This window comes from Carcharhinus amblyrhynchos, unplaced genomic scaffold (assembly GCF_965287045.1).
Source record: "Carcharhinus amblyrhynchos unplaced genomic scaffold, sCarAmb.v2.hapA scaffold_48, whole genome shotgun sequence".
Taxonomy (NCBI): Eukaryota; Metazoa; Chordata; class Chondrichthyes; order Carcharhiniformes; family Carcharhinidae; genus Carcharhinus; species Carcharhinus amblyrhynchos.
In genome coordinates, this window is record NW_027649789.1 from 2,198,949 (window position 1) to 2,222,691 (window position 23,743).

At 44.7% G+C, this 23,743-nt stretch overlaps 1 protein-coding gene across 1 annotated transcript in view; it reads right to left on the reverse strand.

The window, feature by feature from the left end:
- Positions 1-456: 456 nt before the first annotated feature.
- The window catches only part of LOC145337420 (NACHT, LRR and PYD domains-containing protein 3-like), a 155,472-nt gene continuing 132,185 nt past the window's right edge, over positions 457-23,743 (reverse strand). Inside the window, exons 9-10 of the mRNA XM_080182194.1 lie at positions 18,461-18,516; positions 457-527 (exon numbers count right to left, since the gene is read on the reverse strand). Of these exons, the coding sequence (XP_080038320.1) occupies positions 457-527; positions 18,461-18,516 (127 nt within the window). The remainder of the gene's footprint in view (positions 528-18,460; positions 18,517-23,743) is intronic.

The following is a 23,743-nucleotide window of genomic DNA, read 5'->3' on the forward strand; positions in this document are numbered from 1 at the left end:
TCCTCATTGTTATATGTGAAACTGTGCTATAGGAAATAAGGAAATGTGGGAGCGCTGTTTCTCGAGAAACTGTTTTGTTTCTTTCTGTAATTTTGCAGTGTGTGGAACATTCACTCAGCCAAGCTGTTTGTGAGTGGATGGCAGCCTGTAATGTGGATGTGCCTTACTCCATTTGTTCTTGTGAAGGTCTTGGTAACAATATTGTTGGAGTTTGTGTCTATGACACTGTTTTTGGCATATTTCCAATGAAAATACAACGTTTTTGGATGAACTTGAAGGATTGTTGCATCTCATTCCTATTCCATGAGTTCCACATTCACAACTTTTTCCTCCTCACTTTTCACCTTCTCCTCTTACCAAATGTTTCCTTTTTGTCCTGGCCCTTTGTTGTATGGACCACTCCTTGTGCTCGCAGATTTTTTACAACTGATATTGAGGCGTCTCCAGGCCCTCCTTTCACCTGATCTCCAGTGGGCTCAGATTATACTCTCCAAACAACCTGCCGATTTTCAACAGTTTGCGTTTGACTGGAGAATAAACAGAAAATCCTCGTCAAACTGATGTCATGTCCCAGACAACGAGAGCTAATGACATTCCTATTGGTAATTTTCTGGCGATGTTTAGTTTTTTAGCATTTTACATACAGACTTTTTATGCTTCAAGTAACCAGGGAATGTATTTCGAATGTTAAAATCAGCTGCTTTATTTACTGAGCTATAGCAAGAGATATAGTCTGCCAGCTAATGGTCAGTCAGAGATTTGATACAGAAATTAGACAAACAAATATATTTTCATATTCAAATACAAGTATAGAACCAATAAGAGATGCGCATTTGTATAAACGTTACGTATATGAATTTACATATAGTATATATGTAATATATATATGATATCAATCCTAATCTATATCTCTATATGTAGATTAAGATTGAGTATTGTGGTCCAATGGCAAATTGTGCATGTCTACATAATTATCCTGCCAGGGTGCCTCCCAAAAAGAAATGCAGGCACAACAGGCAGGAAAACTGGAGCTGCTCCTTCCATCATTTTGAGCGTTCCTATTTTTTTGTGTTCCACAGATTGGCTCAGAGGGAATCACATTGGGGGGGGAGGGGGGGAGGTGGGGGGAAGTGGGGGGTGCAGTCTCATCCCACTGGAGAAGCCGGAATCAGTGCGCTAAACAGGAGACTGTCCAGCTGACAATCTGGGAATGTGAAGGTGGGCAGACATGCATTGGCTCTCTGCATCGCCAGCCTCCCAATTGCTGGCCTACCAATTGTTTCCCAACACAATAGTTCAATCAGAGGCACACTGAACGGCCTGCCGGGGAAATATGCCTATGGATGGCTTACCAGACACCCCCCAATGCAGAACCCAAATCTCCCCTTCCACCCACACCACCACCCCCTCCGCCCCACCCCCCACCACCACCACTACCAATTTGCTCCCCGGAAAAGCCGCCAAATATGTTGCCTTGATAGCCTCCCACTGACCCAATTTGAGATTGTGCAGCATATCTCATTACCAACACCACTGATCGGCCCCCCCAGCACCCTCCACCCCCAGTAGGTCAGGCCTCCTCTGGTCCCAACCCCCTCACCACTGAGTGGTGCCCGTTGGGAAGTGTCAAAGTGGCCAGCAGAAGTGCCAGGGTGTAAGGCAGAGAGTGCTGGGCTGGCACTGACTGAGTGGCACCCCCTGCCCTTGCCTATCCCAGGGAAGGGGCTCAATGGTCTCTGTCCCCACCAACATTGTGCTAATGCCCAGTCCCCGCTGATGGGAACATTTGTAAGATTCCATTCACGGGTCTCACTCCAGCCCCCGCACTGATGTCTCAGCTCGCTGTTATAATCCAGCAGGGCAGCCGCCTGGAGAATCGCCCCAAATATCATCAATTAATGAGAACTTGGACAGAATTCTCCAGATGTTCTCACCGGCGGGATTCTCCGGTCCTGCCGGTAACATATCCCTGGCACTGGGATATGGGCTGAAAGGTGACCGGATTGAGGTGTATAAAATTATGAGGGATAGGGCGGAGTAAAATGAAGCAATTCTTCATCACGAGGGGCTTAAGTTTTGATAAGGGACAGGAAATTCAAAGTGGATTTGAGAGGGAAAAAAAAATTCACTCAGATTGTGGTGGGAACCCGGAATGCACTGACTGGGAAGGGAGTGGAAACCGGAAGCCTTACACCCTTCAAAAATAATTACATGAGCACTTGAAACATCCCAACATTCAAGGATATTGAACAAGTGCTGGAAAATGGAATGAGCATAAATTTAGGGGTAGTTATTGTGGGTGTACTCTCTCTGGGTCAAAGGCCTGTCTTGCACTGTTTGACTCTGTGGTTCCATGAAACAAGGAATACACACACACACACCCATACACACACCCACACACACATGCACATCCACACACATACACACAGACAGACACACACACACATCAGGCAGAGAGTGGGGGTTAATGGGTGCTATTTGGATTGGCGGTTGGTGACTAGTGGAGTGCCCCAGGGGTCGGTGCTGGGGCCTCAGCTATTTACCATTTATATAGATGATCTGGAGGAGGGAACCGAGTGTATGGTGTCAAAATTTGCTGATGACACCAAGATTGGTGGAAAGGCAAATTGCGCGGAGGGTGTGGAGAGTCTGCAGAAGGATCTGGATAGGCTGGGCGAATGGGCCAGGAACTGGCAAATGGAATTTAATGTTGGCAAGTGCGAGGTGGTCCACTTTGGTAGGAATAATGGTAGGAAGGACTATTACTTACATGGCGAAAAACTGCAGCAGGCGACGGTGCAGAGGGACCTCGGGGACCTTGTGCATGAGTCGCAAAAACCCAGCCTGCAGGTGCAGCAGGTGGTCAGGAAGGTGAATGGGATGCTGGCCTTCATAGCGAGGGGGATTGAATATAAAAGTAGGGAGGTCTTGCTGCAACTGTACAGGTCACTGGTGAGGCTGCAGCTGGAGTACTGTGTGCAGTTTTGGGCGCCGCACCTGTGCAAAGATATTTTGGCCTTGGAGGGAGTGCAGAGGAGGTACTAGGCTGATACCGGAGTTGAGGGGGTTGAACTATGAGGAGAGGCTGAATAAACTAGGCTTGTACTCGTTAGAGTTTAGAAGAATGAGGGGAGATCTCATTGAGACGTATAAGATGATGAATGGGACAGATAGGATAGAGGTGGAGAGACTCTTCCCGCTCAGAAAGGACAGTAGGACTAGGGGGCACAGCCTCAAGATAAAGGTGGGGGGGGTTTAGAACAGAGTTGAGGAGGAACTTCTTCACTCAAAGGGTGGTGAATCTCTGGAATTCTCTGCCCGTTGAAGTGGTGGAGGCTGCCTCGCTAAATATTTTTAAGACGCGGGTTGATGAGTTTTTGATAAGAGAGGGGATTAAGGGTTATGGGGAGAGGGCGGGAATGTGGAACTGAGCCACGACAGATCAGCCATGATCTTATTGAATGGTGGGGCAGGATCAAGGGGCTAATTGGCCTACTCCTGCTCTTATTTCTCATGTACTTAAATCTCAAATGCATTTTGTACTCCCGAATCACTCAGTTAATAACATTAATACAATGTCTCCCAAATGGAAACCGAGCAAGTTATTTCAATATGATTATTCCAGAAACAACCCACGCTATCCAGGTTAGCGGACCCGCAGTTATCAATATGAATACCAGTTCCGTGGCAAAATATAATTTGTTGAGATGGCAAAACAACTGATTTATAAGCCCTGGAATTATCCTTACAAGAGTTTTGAATGGTGTAAATGTATTCAAGGTGTAATGATTAAAATACTCCGGTACTCTGACACTACATCTGACTCAACTGAGGGAATCATGGCGAGTGCCTCTGCACTTGGAAACTCCCCTTTCTGAACAGAAAGTTCTCTTATCCTGTGTTCTAATCTTGGCTCCATCACAGCTAACTGCCAGCAGTCTAATGCGTGTGTCCACCTTATAAAGTATTGCTCCTAAATATCCTTGTTTTCACTGTAGATTGAAGAGAATTTCTTGTTTTTTAACATCTCAGGTAAATTATTATTCAAATTCCCCGCTTCACCCTAACCCTGTTCATGAATAATTCATGCCCTTTTGCTATGAATCACCTCCCCCCCGCCCCCATTGCCACTTTTACGTTACTTTTTCTATGCCTACCTTGAAACACAATTTAACATTTCATTTATAATAGCTTCGTATTTGGGGGAACAGAGGAGATTCACTTGATTGATTCTGGAGTTGAAAGGGTTACCTTATGAGGAGAGACTGGATAGACTGGGTTTATACTCATTGGAATTCGGAAGAATGAGGGAAGGTCTTATAGAAACATATAATATCATGAAGAGCGTGGGCAAGATAGAAGGAGGAAAGCTGTTTCCACTGGTTGGCAAAACTACAACGAGGGAGGCATGGCTCTGAATAAGGGCGAGCAGATTTAGGACTGAGTTAATGAACGACTTCTTCACACAAAGCATTGTGAATCTGACATATTTCCTGCCCAGTGAAGAGGTTGAGAGTACCACATTGAATGTCTTTAAGGCAAGGAGTTTTTTTTTGAACAGTAAAGGAATTAAAGATCATCTTGAGCAGGCAGGTAAGTGGATCTGAGTCCAATGAAAAGATCAGCCATGACCTTACAGAATGGTGGAGCAAGTTCGAGGGGACCGATAACCTACTCCTGCTCCTAGTCCTTACGTTCTTATGTTACGTTCTTATTTTCCTCATATTCTATTCACCCTCTGTTGATGCATTGCAGATTACTATTTACATCTTTCCCATAAACTTGCTTTATTTAGCGTGATTCTTAGTGCCACTTTCCAGAAGACATCTGCTGCATTAAAAACAATTCCTTGAACTAAAATGCACCCTCCTTTGCATCCCAGAAGTAATGGGGTTTCGCACTAGCTCCCCGTTTTTGGACAATATGCCTCAAATGTTCAGAGTCAAAGTAGAGGAGGAATATTTCTGATCAGCAAAAAATACCTGCCGACCTTTAACACTTATTTTTCATCCCATAAAAAGTTCTTACCACATTGAAATTGTTGTTCACCCAGATAAGTAATCTTACTGGATATTGTAAATGCTTCATTTATTTCCTTTTCGATCACATATGACACTATGATCACTGGGATTCCCCATTGGGAAATTATCAAACTGACCCACTTCATTTCAAGAATTCAGATCAAAAGTCCATTTTTTATTGAACAAGAAATACACAGCCACAGGAAATGTTCCTGAACACTTTTGGAACTCATGACACTTGTTCCTGATTGGACTGTAGATGTCCCAATCCACATTAGCATCATTATTTTCCCTAATTCCAACCACTGCATATATTTCTGCGCCACCCTATACTTGTAATTACTTTCCTTTGTAAGAACATAAGAAATAGGAGCAGGAGTAGGCCATCTAGCCCCTCGAGCCTGCCCCGCCATTCAATAAGATCATGGCTGATCTGTCGTGTCTCAGTTCCACTTTCCCACCCTCTCCCCATAACCCTTAATCCCCTCTCTTATCAAAAACCCATCAACCCGCGTCTTAAATATATTTAGCGAGGCAGCCTCCACCACTTCAACGGGCAGAGAATTCCAGAGATTCACCACCCTTTCAGTGAAGAAGTTCCTCCTCAACTCCGTTCTAAACCACCCCCCCCCTTTATCTTGAGGCTGTGCCCCCTAGTCCTACTGTCCTTTCTGAGCGGGAAGAGCCTCTCCACCTCTATCCTATCCATCCCATTCATCATCTTATATGTCTCAATGAGATCTCCCCTCATTCTTCTAAACTCTAACGAGTACAAGCCTAGTTTATTCAGCCTCTCCTCATAGCTCAACCCCCTCAACTCCGGCATCAGCCTAGTAAACCTCCTCTGCACTCCCTCCAAGGCCAAAATACCCCTGCATAAGTACGGCGCCCAAAACTGCACACAGTACTCCAGCTGCGGCCTCACCTGTGCCCTGTACAGTTGCAGCAAGACCTCCCTACTTTTATATTCAATCTCCCTTGCTATGAAGGCCAGCATCCCATTCGCAGAAGGCCAGCATCCCCTTTCTGTTGATTCACACACATGTAACCTGACCACCAGATGTCATCTGTGGACTCCATCGATCGCTGTAATTGTTCCTGGTTTGTTTCATAGACCCAGCCGAGTCAGATTCCCTCACCACACACACACACACACACACACGTGCGTGCACACACATAGACACACATGCCCACAAACACACACAAATGATTTCTTCTATTAGCAAAGCTTCATCAATTCACATATATGCTGTGTAACGCTGGTTTAGTCTGTTATTTTCTCACTTTCAGTAGCACCAGATATTATATCACACTTCACTAATTTCTTGCGACCACCCTCTCCCACTACGCTTTGCACCCTAGCATGTTACCTTTGCTGGTCCCTGTTATTTTCTGCTGATTCCCACACACATGTTCAGTCAGCTTACAGCCTCTCTGAAGGCAGAGGTCCTGATGCCACTACGGTACCAAATTTCTTTACTGCATAGGGCACGCCTATCCCACATCCATTCACAGATTCCCAAAGTTAGGAAGCTCTCATTCTTACAACATCATTCCTGTCAAATATCTATCTTAACCTCCAGTCTATTCATTCCCTTGCTTAGGAGGACTGGGGATATTCTGCAATAAAAAGTCTGACAACACCAGGTTTAAGTCCAACCGATTTATTTGATAGTAAACTCACTAGCTTTCGAGGTTTCCCTCTTCGTCAGGTGAATGGAGAGTTCTGGCCTCAGACAGAGCATATAAAGCACAGACAGTTTACAGATTACTGAGTAGAATGTGAATCTTTACACCTAACCTGCTGTTCAAGTGCTAAAGTGGCCAACAACGTGAGTGGAAGGAGCACTGATCTGCAAATTGATATTCTGCAAGTCAGCCCATTTCAATTATTATCTTTGATGTCTCTAGATTGTTCCTTATATTCTGATTGAAACACCTTTTCCCTATTTCTACACATGCCATTGTTGTTGATGTGGATGACGTTTCCTGGCTCTTCACTTACTGGAGAAAGTGATTCATTCTGTCAACTGCTGCACTGAGTGATTGTACTTTTCTGACTCTCTGGTAGACAGGCCTTACCCCTCTACTGTCATTCTCTTTATTACTGAACTAGGTCATGAATATAACAGAGATATTCATGTAGATATCAACCTGACAGGTATGGGTTCAAGGAAAAAGAAGTTGGTTTGCCATCACCACAGGCATCTCAGACTCCTGCAGCACTGCACCAAGTGGAAGGGCAGCACCAACAACCAGTAGCAGCAGCAACTCTGGAAGCAGACAGTCTAATACCTTCCGTAGCAAACACAGCAGCAGGAGCAGCAACAGCAAGGCTCAGAACCAATCCAGAATATACCACACCGACACCAGTTAGCCGTCAGCACCAGCAACATCCGCTCTGACCCATCAAACCCCAACCACCATTTGTATCTCAAGGAGGAGCAATGCAGTATTGACCACAGGCAACAGTGCAGAAGGGGCCCAATCTGCCAATTGAGTCTACATTGATTCTGGAACAGAGAATCACACGCATGCCCGGTCTATGCACTATTCCGGGAATGTTCCTGCATTTACCGCATTAACTCCCACAACTCACACATCATGAGACACTTTGCGGCAATTTTTTCAGCATGGCCAATCCACCTGCACTGCAAAACCTGGGACTGTGAGGGAAAAGGAGCATCCGGAGGAAGCCCGTGCAAACACATATGTCATTATTTGGCGGATCAGTTATTATTATTTTCCTGGATTTTTCCTCATTTTCCCCGCATCCTGTGGTGTCAATCTTGTCCTGAGTCGTATAGCAATAGAAGGTTCTGTTTGGTTCACCGCCACTTTCACCTTTGATAGTTTTGTGGCCATTTATTGTCAGAAGTTGAGAACAAAATATTGCATTGAGAAAACTGCATCTGTGGTCCTAGCAACAACCTGCACTTTTGTCTGTATAAAAAAAATCCCACACTACTTTGTCGTTGAGCCAGGAGTTATAATCAACAATGTCCCCACACTCTGTGTAGGGAAGCAAAATTATTACACAGAGATAGGATGGATGGTAGTTGATTGGTTTGTTCCAGCTTTCACTCCATTACTCCCATTCACTATAATTTTACTGCTCAACATTCTGACAGTCAGACATATTTTCGTGGCCAGTCGAGTCCGGAAGAGACTGAGGGGTCAGAATAAGGGAGAATGTGAGGGTGACCCAGAGATGGAGAGCAGAAGGAAGTCTGCAATCTTATTATTTACTATATCTGGCAGCTTCCTACTCCTGTGGCTGACATATGTAATAGAAAGGTGGGACGAAAGGGCAATTTAGCATGGCCAATCCATCTAACCTGCACATCTGGGGACTGTGGGAGAAAACCTGAGCACCTGGAGGAAACCCACACAGCCACGGGAGAACGTGCCGACTCCACACAGACAGTGACCCAAGCTGGGGATTGAACCCAGGTCCCTGGTGGCACAGTGGGGAAAGGCCACACTGTAAGGCCTTTTAACGGAGGCAGACCGAGGGCCCGGGAACTGCAGAATACCCTCGACCTGCGGAGCTGTGTGCCAATCTGAGCACTAACGGCACACAGTAATTTATTGAGGGATGTAGAAAGGTTTAGGTATTGAAATGTAATCATTGCAATCAGAACAAATCTGTAAATATTGAGGCTTGGATATCGTTTTTTAAGTTTTGAAATGTAGTCATTGTAGTTTGTACGGATCTGTAAAAGTGTTTTAGTTCCACGTTGTGTTTGCTGTTCAAAGCCCTATATATTTGAAATAGATTAATAGAGTTTTTTTAATGAATAAAGTATATTTTTGGTTAAAAAAAAGTGGGAAAATGTGAGGTTATCTAATATAGTAGAAAAAAAAATCACAATTACAGAGCAGCAACATTAACCCTTTCTCTTCCAAGCCTCAATAACATAGATCATGTCACATACTGAGCAGTGTTCAGTTAAAACTAGCACAGACAAGACAACACAATAAAGTTAGTTTAAATTGTAATAATAGATGATATGAATAGTTTGTTCTGAAGAAATGATACTAATTTGAAAGTGATTAATTCATAGTCTTTGAAGAATTTCCCTGATTCAATGTGATGTTTTTAATGGTATAGAATATCTCTCCACTTTTCAACGCTGACATCTGCAACTGCAGATGGATGAAAAACAACAATCTGACAAACCCCAGGTAATATCTGTCATGGTAAAATAAACAGTTTGATAAATAATGGTAATATCTGACATCATGCATCTGTCCTGAGATCTTTGGGATAATCCAAAATAAATCATACATTCAGAAATTAAATAAAGCTGAGGTGAGTGTGCAGGGACAGAGTGAAATTGTGAATTCTAGCTTTCTGTGCTATAGCTCTGCATCTGCTCAGTGAGATATAAGGAACAAGGAAAGAGGAAACTACATTTCCCAGGCTCCGATCCTGTCCAGTGCTGTGCCAGTGTTCATTTGTTGTTTTCGTTCTGGGGATGTTGGTTTCGGAGGAAATGTTATTACTGCTGTTCAACTTAAATTTCCTTTGGTTAAGGGTGCTGAGAATTCACTACCCCCTATAATGCGTGGGCTTGTGATTCATAATGCGTTTCTGTGGGTGATGGCTGGTGTATTCAAGAGAGGTTCTGTATTTCTCTCTGTAAGTCTCTCTGTGTAACAGTACATGGGTAAGAGTGTGAAGTGCCTGAGAGTTTATCTCTGTGCCTATGAGCATATGTGTGAGTTTGTCAGTATGTGTGCGTTGTGGGTTAAGGAATGGACACCCTGCTTCACCAGAGTCAAAACTGAAACTTTCCCACATAAAGATGTGGGAACTTTTGTTGAGATTGATAATTGGCATGGTTGGGGAGGGTGGGGTGGGATGGGAAAGAAGAGGGGGATGGAATGAGAGCATCTTGATTCCAATGGAACTGCTCTCTGTCTCACCCTGTGAAATTGTAAAGCAAGAGCTGCAAACAGGGAATACTTTATTTGGAAATTATTTTCTGTTTGAGCAGGCACAAAATGTGATTAAAGGATGTAATTGTGTCCAAGATGTTTGTGTTTCCAATTTTCAAAGACTCAGTCTGAGATTGAGACAATTATCTTGGAAACATTAAAAGAACCATTAGCAAGATCCTCTGTGGAAGATTAAACACTGAATGTCTGACACAGGAATTACAGAGTGCAGCACAGTTTACCCACTCCCATTCTGAATGGGATTAGTGTCTAATAACTGCACCAAATGTACACATTACAGTCTGAGATCATCCCTAACTACAATCTCCAGACAATATCTCCCATAGGGAATGAGGGAACAGAGTTCATGGACAGCGTCTGGTGATAAAAGGGTTAATTCACCAGCCGAGGTTCTTGCTGTAAACTCCAATCCCTGTCAATATTGATCAATATTCACACTGCAGTAACCGGTTCCCAGATGCAGACATGGGACTGACTGAACTTGTCTGAGGCTCACACAGAGCAGCGCCTGCAGTAGGTGTGAGCCACCAGCAGATGGTGGCATTGTGTCACTTTAATCCCCAGACAGTGAAAGAGGTTTTGAGGAGAGGCTGGTGGAGCCTTTAATTCACAGAGACAGAGAGGAAACTCTGACAAGATTGACCAATCTGTCCTCTGCTGGGTACTGTCAGAATCACACACACTGTTCCCTCTCTCTGGAGAATGATCTCTGCTGCTCCATTTTGAAAGGAGGGTGAAGACTCTGTTGCTGAGAACACTGACAACACATTGCTGCTTAAACAATGGTTTGCAGCAATCTTTCCTTCAATGTGGAGACTAAAACTACAACAGTTTTCCAGCTGGGAAACCAGGTAAGCAGGGAAATCACTGCCAGGCCGGAGGGGCTGATGGAATAGGGAGGGAGAGGGGCAGGAATGAAGGGTTTGGAAGGAGCTGTCAAAGATCTTCACAATTCAGGATTTCACTGTAACCGGTGGAGCAGCAATGTTCATAGATTGAAATGTTCACACTGTCACTGCCAGTCCCGGTCTGGATCCCCGCAGTGACTCCAGCTGTATCTCTCCATTTGGACTGAATTGATTCCACCCCAGCCTGAAACAGATTAAAGATGAAACAGGAAATAAACAGATTGAACAACAGGGTAAATAACAGGAGACTGGAGTTAATGGGACAAATCTTCTGGTCTCTGGATCACCAGAGACCCAGACACACAACTGAAGATGAGCATCGGGACCCTGTGGATGTCCTGACACACTGATCTACCTGGGAATTGTCCCAGAGGTAGTAACTACTATTGGGGAAGTCCCCTGCTGCAGTTAGAGTCAGAGACTTGGGACAGATCCACAAAATTTACCTGGATAGTTACTCAGGTAATGTTAGACAGCTCACCACCTGGGCTAATACCTGAATAGCACAACCGAGTCCCCCAATCACTTCCCACTGATCCCCCATACTACACCTCCCACAATCTGACTAGACCCACTCATCCCTACCTCCCCTCCAGCCTGGCCACCTCCCATGAGCCCTTAAACTAATCGGACTAACTCTCCCAACTTGGCCTCATCCTGAGCCAACCTCTCCTCACCTGACATAGAAACATAGAAGATCGGAGCAGGAGGAGGCCATTTGGCCCTTCGAACCTGCTCCACCATCCATCACCATCATGTCTGATCGTCCAACTCAATAGCCTCATCCTGCTTTCTCCCAATAACCTTTGATCCCCTTCACTCCAAGTGCTCTATCCGGCTGCCTCTTGAATACATTCTTGACTAAACCTCTGACTTAAACTCATTTCCCCAGAACCAACCCCACCCCACTACCCTCTTCAAAGCTATTAACCAATCCCAACCCCCCACCACACAACCACATCTGTTTAGACCCCAACAACATGACCAACTCCCAGACACCATCCAAACTCCCGATTAACCCTCCAACCCAACACAATACAACTCGTCCACTCCCCCGACACCCAGAACTAATCCTCCAACCTCTCCCCAGCTCCCTGACTAACCATTCATCCAGCGACACACCAACCCATTCACTCCCCCCATCAACTAACACGGAGCTCCCCGGGGTCACTGTGCTGTAAATAGGGTGTGTGCTCTCTCTTCCCCGACTCTGCTCTGACTGAGCTCCCCGGGGTCACTGTGCTGTAAATAGGGTGTGTGCTCTCTCTTCCCCGACTCTGCTCTGATGGAGCTCCCCGGGGTCACTGTGCTGTAAATGGGGTGTGTGCTCTCTCTTCCCCGACTCTGCTCTGATGGAGCTCCCGGTGTCGCAGTGCTGAAGATTCTGGGAGAAACATGCAGCAGTTTCAGGTTGGGGGAATTTTCACACATTCCGGCAATCTGCTTACCATTGCTGCTGCTCGGAAGATTCATGGAACATAGAACATTACAGCGCAGAACAGGCCCTTTGGCCCACGATGTTGCGCCGACCAGTTAAAAAACAATGACCCTCTAACCTAAACCAAACCCTTTCCATCCATAAACCTATCCACGGATCTCTTAAACGCCCCCAAACTAGATTCAGGCGCATTTATATTTTAAATCCATTTATGTTTTAATTGTTACACTAAAAATTAACACAAACACTCTCCAGACTCCTGCAGGTCAGTATGAGGCGGCGGAGAGCAGGGACAGATTGATCTGTGAAGGAGTTTAATCCCAGGGACAGAATCCTCAGTGTCTGGTTTGTACAGAGAGCGGAGACAAGATCCTCAGCACAAGAATCTGTGAGAGCGTTCTTATACAGACTGGAGACCAGAGAGAGAAATAACAGGAATCAGGCTCAATCCCCAGTGTTTTATATAATACTGTTAATAACAATAATAATGTATTGTAGGAGACATTCCAAAAACACAACTTGCATTTCTGTAGAATGAGGAAATACTGAATGCTGAAAATGAAATATAGTAGACTGGAAATGTTCAGCAGGTTAGGGAAATATTTGTGAAGAGAGAAACAGGGGTAAAGTTTGAGCTTCCATTGGAACTGGGAACTGGCAGTGAATTGACAGGTTTGAAGGGACAGCGGTGGGTGGCTGGGGATGAAACAAAGAAAGGACAAACTGGAATTACAGGAGTGATTAAATGGTAAAAGTGATGATGGGACAGGACCATAATCACAGGATCCCCATGTCCTTACTTGGAGTGGCTCGGGAGGGACATGGGATGGTCAGTGGTTTGGGAATGCAGTTTGTGGTGAGGGTGAAGATAATGGCTGTGATTTTACCAGAAGCTGTGAATTCCCAACATGGGGATTGGAAATGGGTGGTGTGTCTGTGTGGGCAGGATAGGCAGAGTTATGAAGGTGATATTGTCAGAGGCGGACAATTAACGGCTGGCAGGCAGGGGGAGCTGCCCACTGAGGCAGCCTGGGCAGGGAGCAGTCCCGGTTCAGGCAATGCTGGCACCATCTCCAAAGGCAGCCAGCAGGACTTTCAAACACAGCAGCTCTGGAGGGATCAGTGAGGGAGCTCTGCTTACTGAATGAGGGGCTGAAATGTCAGAAAGCAGAGCACGGGTTACCCCCCAATCACTAATTCCTCCCTGGAGGGGCTCCTCCCGGCTGCTCAGGCTCGGAGGGAGGTCCTGTTCCCTCAGGATGGGAGGAGGTTATCCCATCATTACAAGCCAGTCTGGATGGAGATTGCTGGGAGGTGAGCAGGTTTCAGACACGTGGTTACAGTGTGGAAAAGGATCAATGTCCTGATGTGTTCTGACACGGTGAGTGCAGCACAGCCTGATATGTGAATAAGGATGAGAGTGAAATTGTAGAAAGAACATCTCCACCCAGACACTGGCAATGCAAAGGCAGCAGCATTGACTGTCAGAGACATGTCCGTTAGGCTGGCACCAGCATAGGCTAGAGCAGGGTTCACCAACATATTCACTGGGCAAACACATGGCAATGTTTTTCTCACTCAAGGGGCCAATGAGTAAATTTCAGAATGATCAATTTTGGCACAGCAGAAATTTCAATTAAAAACTAAACTGAGATATGAAAAGAAACAACTTGCTGAGCACAATAATGAGGAATAAGTAAAGATGATGATTAGAGTTTAATCCTCATCAATCACAAATTGTTTCTCTCCCACATTTGCTGCAGTTTGGCTCAAAAACCCATCAGCAGCAAACATGGGAAAGAAACGGCATGTGATTGGAGGAGCAGCTCCATACAGATTCTTCCATTCAAACTGAACTGTGTGACTGAGATTCTGGAAACTCGCTCCGGGGGCCGCATTGAGGGGCTTCGAGGGTCACATTCACCCCTTGGTCCACACGTTGGACAACCCTGGGCTAGTGCATGTGTTTGATGAGTGAGGAACAATTTATGTGTTTGGAAAGAGAGCAAACACCATCAGGGAATGAGTGAAAAAGAGTGGAGACATCCAGATCTTGCCATCCTTACACCAATGGAAGATGAAGTGCTGGATCAGGAAGGCCTGGGGGCAGAGTGGGTAATTACTGCTGGTGAGATGGGTTGAGTGGGTGGCCTAATGAATGGGTACAGGAGAGTGTCTGGTGAGGACAAAACATAGAGCTTGTGTATCCATCACTGGTCACAGAGAGCAGTCTGAAGGACGTATTGGGATAAGAACAAAATAACTGGGAGCAGCAGAAGGCCATTCAGCCCCTCGAGCAGACTCCATCACGGCTGATCGAATTGTAGTCACAATTATTTTCCCGCTCGCTCCTCTGTAACCCTTGATTCATTTCTGAATCCAAAATCATTCTTAACTCAGCCTTGAACATATTCAATGACTCTGCCTCCACTAGTCTCCAGGGAAGAGAATTCCACTGACCAGCAACCATCTAAAAAATAAATTTCTCCTCATCTCAGTCTTAAGGGACTGACAATTACATTTGAAAATCTGTCTCCTTGTTCTGGTCTCTCTGACAAGAGGAAACAGCCTCTCAGCAACCACCCTGTCTCATCCCCTCAATACGATCACCTTTTAATCTTCTGAACTTTCACAGATATTGCTCCAATCTGCTCAAATTTTCCTCAAAATAAATCTCTCCATCCCAGGAATCAGCCAAGTGAACTTTCTCTGAATTGGTTCTAATACAATTCTATCATTTTTTTTTAGTAAATAGCTCAACACTATACACATTACTCCAGTTGTGTTCTAAGGCAGGTCGTGTAAAGCTGCAGCAAAACCTTCTTACTCTTACCTTCCATTCCTATTGCAATAAGAAAGTTAAGAAACAGGAGCAGGAATCATCCATTCTGTCCTTCAAATCCACTCCATCATTCAATGTGACCATGACTGATCCTCTGCTTCAACACCATTTCCAACATTATCCCTGCATTCCTTGATTCACCAGCATTCTAATGGGAAACAAATACCCCTCATCTCAGCCTAAATAACTGTCCCTTATTCTCAGACTGTGTCCCAGGTTTCAGACCCTCCAGCAAGGGGAAACATCCTTTCTACATCTGGCCTACTGAACTCCGTAAAATAGTGTAGGTTTGAATAAGTTCAGCTATCATTCTTCTAAAGGCCTGAGAATAAAGTGTTTTTGTTCCTCAGAGGACAACCCATCTGTCCCTGGACCTATTTTAGTGAACCTTCTTTACATGCCAAGTACATCTTTGCTTCGGTCAGGAGACCAAAACAGTCCACAATTCTCCAGGTTGGTCTCAGCAAGGCTGCATATAATTGCAGGAAGACATCTTTTTCCTCAACTCAAATCCTCTTAGAATAATGGCTAATATACCATTTGTTATCTTAACTGCTCTCATCTTCACTTTCAGTGCCTCATGAACAAGGACATCAAAATATCTTTATCATGGTGAATCCATCTACCATGTATATCTTTGGAGTTGTCTTAATGTCAGTTTTATTTTCTAACAAAATTAGATAACCTTTTTCCACCTTGTCATCCAGCTGGGAAACATTTGGCCACTCCCTGAGCCTCTCCACATCCCCTTCAAACATCACTGCATCCTCCTCACAATTCAGATTTCCACATGGTTTTCTATTATTCACACATTTGGAAATATTATATCTGATCCTCACATCCATATCATTGATATAGATTCTGAATAGCTGAGACCCAAACACTGATCCCTGCCGTACTCCACTAGTTAGAGGCTGTCAACCCAAAAATAACCCATTTATTCCAACTCCTTGTTTCTGTCCACTAACCAGTTCTCAATCCATGCTGGTATATTTCACCCAATCCCATGTGCTCCAATTTTCTTTAATAACCTCTTATGTGTGAATCATCCAACTGTAGAATCCCCAGTGTAGGATACACTCGGATGGAGTATTTTACCAAGATCCGCTCCCCACAACATCACAATTTACTGGGGCTAATCCACCTAACCTACACATCTTGGGACAGTAAGGGCAATTTTATCACGGTGAATCCATCTACCATGCATATCTTTGAAGTGTGGGAGGAAACCGGAGCACCCAGAGGAAACACACACAGACACGGGGAGAATGTAGAAACTCCACACGGACACCCAAGGCTGGAATTGAACCCGGGCCCGTGGTTGTGATACAATAATGTTAACCACTGTGTCACTGTGCCAGCCTTTCATAAATCCATGTTGGCCCTGTCTCATCCTGCCATTAATTTTGAAGTGTTCTGTTCTCACCTCCTTTATTATAGATTATTATAGGATCTTCCATACTCTCACTGTCAGACTAATAGATCTGCAGTTACCCGGTTTCCTGTAACCCCACATATTTACATTGCTAATCCCCCCACCTACACATCTTGGACACTAACAGGCAATTTATCATGGCCAATCCACCAAACCGACACATTTTTTGGATTGTGGGAGCAGCCGGTGGAACCCACACAGACACAGGGAGAACGTGAAAACTCCACAGACTGGAATGAATCTGGGTCCCTGACGCTGTGAGGCAGCAGTGCCAACCCCAGTGCCACATCTTCACTTAATCTAATACAATCCTTGAATTAGTAACAGTTGGAACACTTCTGCTGCTGTTTTTGCAAATGAAAGGAATCTATTTTTGTTGGAAACGCCACACATTTACACATCACCATGTCTAAAACAGCTTGTTTTGTGATTAGCACTGGAACGTGCTTCTCCAGGAAATTACTTGAATACATTCTGTGAACTAATCTTCTATTCAACTTCTGACAATCTGAGCGATTTATACAGTAAATGGAAGAACGCATAGGAACATTGACCTACAGAGGGATCTGTGTGTACAAGTCTACAGATCTCTAAAATGGTAACACAGATGGATGAAGTGGTGAAGAAGGCAGACAGCATTGACTGGGGCATCGAGTATAAAAGTTGGCAAGTTATGTTACAGCTGTATGAAACTTTGGTTGGCCACATTTGAATATTGGTTGCAGTTCTGTTTGCCACACTACCAGAAGGATGGGGATGCTTTGGAGAGGATGTAAAGAAGGTTCACCAGAATGTTGCCTGGTCAAGGGGGGGGTTAAGTTTTGAGGAGAGGTTGGATAAACACGGATTGTTTTCATTACAAAAAGGGAGGCTGAGGGATGACCTGATAGAGGTATACACAATTATGGAAAACTTTTCACACAGAGGGTGGTGGGTGCCTTGAATGCACTGCCAATGGAGGTGATGGAAGCAGGCATGTTACCAATGTCCAACATGCATGTTTATAGATACATGAACAGGAGATAAACAGAGGAATATAAATTGGGCAGTAAGTACTGGGTCTGAATAAGGATTAAGAGTCGCTGCAGGCTTGGTGGGCCGAAGGGCCTGTTACTGGGTTGTGTGGTTCTTTGTTCTTCTTTGTCTATGAAGATTAAAATCACCCGTGATTATTGCAGTTTGTTTTTACAAGACCCCATTATTTTTCCTGTAAACTGTGTCAGAGATTCTGAATATTGTTAAAGGCCTATATATGATTCCCACAAGTGATCTTTTAACTTTGTTAATTCTTATCTCTCTACCCAAACTGATTCTGCATCTTGATCATTGGAACTAAGTTCACCTCTCGCTACTGTACTATCATCTGTTACTAACAGCGAGACTCCACCACCATGTCCTGTCCTCCATTTACTGTCATCTATTCACTCTCCCCCCTTTCACAAATCAATGGATGCTGTGTCCGGGGAGAGCTGAGCACATCTGAGGAGGAGAGAACCTCAAAGGGTGCACCATAACATTATTCCCCCACACCCTCAACATAAGGATCTGTGGGACTGACATCCCATTGCTCAGGGATCAGAGAGAGAAGCAACAGGAGTCAGAGGAAAAACAGTTTTCCTTATTCATAACTGACACCAATAGTAACGGGCAGTGTTTTTATACAAATACCAGTGGTGAAATTATATTGTTGAATATCCAGTTATTATAAACACAATCTCACACAGTCTGCTACTTACCCCAGTTTCTGTATTTTACAGTCCGGATTCCTCAGAGCCACAGACAGCCGTTTCACTCCTGAATCTCCCAGGTAATTGATACCCAGATTCAGATCTATCAGTGAGCGGTTTGTACTGAGAGCAGAGGCCAGGTCCTCAGCACAAGAATCGGCGAGAGCATTATCTTTCAGACTGGAGATCAGAGAGAGAGAAATAACAGAAATCAGGGTAAATCCCCAGTGTTTTAAGAATAAGATCATTAACAATAATAATGTACAGTGCGGGACATTCAAGAAACACAACTTCAGTTCATACAGAAGGCAAAATTATATTAACGCTGTAAATCTGAAATATGAATAAATATGTTGGAAACTCTCATCAGGTCAGGCAATATCTGTGAAGAGAGAAACAAATTTAGTTTCAGTTTAATTAGTTAAAATTAGAACTTGGAAGTATCAGTGAATTAAATTGTTTGAAGTGACAGGGAGCTGGGGATGGGCGGGTGACAAGGAAAGAACAAAATGGAAGTGCCGGAGTGATTAAATGATAAAAAGGATGATGGTGAAAGCGAAGAGCACAGGATTCCCATGTCCTTACCCTGAGTCACAGGGAGGGACATGGGATGGTCAGTGGCTCAGGAATGGAGTGTGTGGTGGGGTTGAAGATGATGAGAGAGAAACCTTTTTCACACTGCCAGTGGTTCAGGTCTGGAATTACAGCCGGGAAGTGTGGTGGAGGGAGGCTGATTCGAGGCATAACAGAGGGCAGTCGATGAACATTCGAATGAAACAATGTGTAAAGATACGAGGAGAAGGCAGTAGAATGAGACAAATTCCTAACACTAGTTTTTTGAGCTGGTGCAGACACATTTCACCTCGTGGAGCTCGGCAATAATTCTGTGAAGATAATGGTTGGAAATGTATCGATATTTTAACTGGAAGCTGGTGATGTTGCCGTGTTAACAGGGTTAGATAATTTAGCCAGTGTCCACTAAGGGCCATTGGTATCTCTCTCAGGTAGAATCACAGAATTGTTACAGAGCAGAAGGCCACTCGGCCCATGCTGTCTGCACTGACTCTCTGAATGAGCAATATAGAGCATAGAACATAGAACACTACAGCACAAACAGGCCCTTCGGCCCACAAGTTGCGCCGATCACTTCTATACCTACTAAGGCATAGACCTATCCATGACCCCCAATCCCATTAGATCCCATGTACTCATCCAGAAGTCTTTTAAGAGACCCCAGTGAGTTCGCCTCCACCACCACTGACGGCAGCCGATTCCATTCACTCACCACCCTCTGAGTGAAAAACTTACCCCTAACATCTCCTCTGTACTTGCTTCCCAGCACCTTAAACTTGTGTCCTCTCGGGGAAATAACCTCCGAGAATCCACCCTATCTATTCCTCTCAACATCTTATAAACATCTATCAGGTCGCCTCTCAACCTTCGTCTCTCCAGGGAGAAGAGTCCCAGCTGCCTCAACCTATCTTCATAAGGCATGCCTCCCAATCCAGGCAACATCCTTGTAAATCTCCTCTGTACCCTTTCAATAGCTTCCATGTCCTTCCTGTAGTGAAGCGACCAGAACTGCGCACAGTACTCCAAGTGGGGTCTGACAAGGGTCTTATCAAGTTGCAGCATTACCTTCCGTCTCCTAAACTCAACCCCTCGATTTACTAAGTGTTATTCCCCCAAATTTTCCCGGTAACCCTGCACGTTCTTCCTTTTCAGATAATAATCCAATTCCCTTTTGGAAATTTTCAACTTAAGGTGTCTCCACCACACTCTCGGACAGTGAATTCCAGCCATTAAGCACTCGCTGCAGGGGATGTCCCGGCTCAGGCAATGCTGGCACCAGCAGCAATTTCATAGGCAGCAGCTCTGGAGAGAGCAGTGAGGAAGGCCTGGTTACTGAACACAGGGCTGAAATAGAAGGAGGAAGATTAAACTCAATTCAATGATGCACTTGGCAACACTTGGTCGTGTTCCCCAAGGCTGCGTGAGTTTGGAGCAAATTTGTTCTCCCAGGACTGGAGAGTATCTGCCACATCAATCCAAGTCTAACGGGGTGGAGATTGCTGGAGTCCTGAGCAGGCGTGGATTATATGGTTGCAGTGAGGCAAAAGGATGAATAACCTGCTATGTTCTGACAAGGTGGTGAAGCATCCTATAACATGTAAGCAGAGGGATATGAGGTCAAATGAGAATGAAAGTGAAATGGTGGAAAGGTCATCCCCACACAGACACAGGAAATGCCCAGGGAGCAGCATCGACTGTCAGAGACATGTCAGTCTCTCTCTGCAGCGTTCTGGTTAGTCAGATAACTCTTGCACTGTGAGAATGAGATGGTCACATGCAGGAGACCTTTGCTCTGCAGACATGGTCAGTCAGGTTGTCACTAGCACAGGCTTGTGTCTTTGAGGGGAGAGTAACAATGGAACTTTATATGCCTGTAGAAGAGAGCGTGAAATGTCAGGAAATGAATTAAAAATGGTGACAGCATCCAGATCTTGCCATCCTTACACCTAGAATTGGCAGCGCTGGAACTGTGTAAACAGCAGACAGGGTGGGAAATCACTGATTGTGATATTTGTTGTAAGCTGAGAGCGAGCGGTTGAATGGATGGGCACAGGCGACTCTCTGGTACCTGCAACACCTGGGCAGGTGTGGGTTATACGGTTACACGAGGCAAAAGGATGAATAACTTGCTTTGTTCTGACAAGGTGGTGAATCATTTTATAGCACGTGAGGTTGAATCAGGGTAAATCCACCTGTTTGCCCATCACTGGTAACATGGAACCAGCTGAAGGATGTGTTGGAATTTACATTTTGTTACAAACTAAACCCTTAAGAAATATACTGAATATTGAAGGATATTGAATTCGATGACCAGCCATGAACAAAATGAATGGAGGAGCAGGCTCGAAGGGCCAAATGGACAACTCCTGCTTCTAGTGTCTATTTTAATCATGTTTCTATGCAGGTTATACTGTCCGCACCGTGCTATCTGTAACCGGTTTCCTTTATTGTTACTGAAGCAGTATAATTGACATCATGTTGATTTTAATCTGAACTAATGCAGTGTTCTGTTGTTTCAGTGTTCCCCTGGGATGGCAGAGTTGAGCTTGATTGTGGGTGATTGACAGGTTATGTCATGTGACTGAGGGACAGCTATTTTTCACAGAACATTCTAGTTTTTATTCTGCTTTCAGAAGCTGCTTGAAGTTAAGACAAACAGCAGTGCTGTTTCCCTCTCTGAAGTTGGAGTTTTTGCTGTTGAAGTGTTGCTGTGTTGGAAGCTGTCAGAGACTGGGGTTACCTCTCTGCGATTGGGCTGCTCGGAGGCTAAATCCTTCTCTGAAAACAATTGTCGGTTGGCTGTCTGGAAGTGTTAAAAAGCTGGAAAATTGGCAACACGTGAGCATACTTGTTTTTGTGCTAACTAATGTTGGAGAAGGGTGTGTGTATGTGGGTATTGTTTTATATTGGAACAACAGAGATAGCTAGCTGTGAAGAGTTATACTGTGTTATGTTTAAGTTTTGCAATTGGTAAAGGTTATGCTAATTCTTGTTGTTATATTCTAATTGCATTCTTAAATAAACTGTGTTTGATAAAAGCATCCTAGTGGGTCACTTGATTCATACCTGGAGTGAAACACCTCATGCTCATCAATACCAAAATCAAATGTAAAACCAAGGGTCCAGGCTAACTTCACAAAACAACCTGGAGTTTCTGGCCTGCGTCTTAACAATTGCCTCCATTCACGCTTTTCTCTTTCTCACAAAAGAAGGATTGTGAGACTGGGTGACACCTGTCCCCCTGTGAGCATGTGAACGGTTCCTCAGAGTCACCGTTACATTATTCCCCTACACCCACGGCACAAAAATCAATGTGATTGACATTCCATTGCATTGGGATCAGAGGGAGAGAAATAACAGGGATTAGTGAAAATTCAGGTTCTGGTTCATAACTTCCAATCCCTGGGCCTTTATAGAGGTTTTCAGCACAGAAAGAGGCCCTTCGGCCCACCATGTCTGTGTCAGCCATCAAGCACCAATCTATTCTAATCCATTACCAGCACTTGCTCCATAGCCTTGTACGCTGCGGCATTTCAAGTGCTTGTCTGAATGCTTGTTAAATGTTGAGTGTTCCTGACTCCACCACCCTTTCAGACAGTGAGATCCAGATTCCCACTACCCTCTGGGTGAAAAAACATTTCCACAGAACCAGAGAATCCCCACTGTGCAGAAGGCTCCCAATCGCCCCATCCACTCCACACTGACTCTCCGAAGATGCATCTTAACCAGACCCACACAACTGCTTATCACTGGACATTTACCATTGCAAATCCACCAAAACTACACATCCTAGGACACTAAGGGATAATTTAGCATGGTCGATCCACCTAACCTACACTAGTTTGGACTGTGGGAGAAACCAGAGTACCTGACAGAAACCCGCACACACGGGGAGATCGTGCAAACTCCACAGGCAGTCACCAGAGGCTGGAATTAAACAAAGGTCCCTGATGTTGTGAGGCAGCAATGCTAACCACTGAGCCATCTTCAATTCTCCTCTGGAACTTCTGTTCAATGCCTTAAATCAATACAACTGGTTACTGCCCCCTAAAACGAAGGAGAAAGATTTCTTTCTATAATTTGATAGAACTCCACATGGTTGACCCCCAGCCTTCCCTGTCTGAGTAAAACACCAGGAGCATTGACATACAGAGGGATCTGTGCGTACTTGTCCACTGATCCCTGAAAGTGGTAACACAGGTGGATAACTTGGTCAACAAGGCATGCAGCATGCTCGCTTCACTGGCCAGGGCATCGAGTATAAAAGTTGGCAAGTTATGTTACAGCTGTATTAAACTTTAGTTAGGCCCAATATGGAATATTGAGTGCAGTGCTGATCGCCAGATAACCAGAAGGATGTGGGTGCTTTGGAGAAGGGGAGAGTGAATAGATGACAGTAAATGGAGGACAGGACATGGTGGTGGAGTCTCGCTGTTAGTAACAGGTGATGTAAGTAGAGAGAGTTGAACTTAGTTCCAATGATCAAGATGCAGAATCAGTTTGGGTACAGATAAGAATTAACAAAGTTAAAAGATCACTTGTGGGAATCATTTATAGGCCCCTAACAATATTCAGAACCAAAGAAGGTTTACAAGGATGTTGCCTGGTCTGGTTAAGGTATGAAGAGAAGTTGAATAAACTCGGATTGTTTTCACTGGAAAGACAGGGGCTGAGGGGTGACCTGATAGAGGCAGATATATGGTTGATAGTTGGAGTCTTTTCCCCAGGGTGGAAAGGTCAACTACAGGACAGGACAGTTTGAAGGCAAGAGGGGGAAAGTTTAGAGGAGATGTGCGGGGAAAGTTTTCACAGAGAGGGTGGTGGGTGCCTCGAA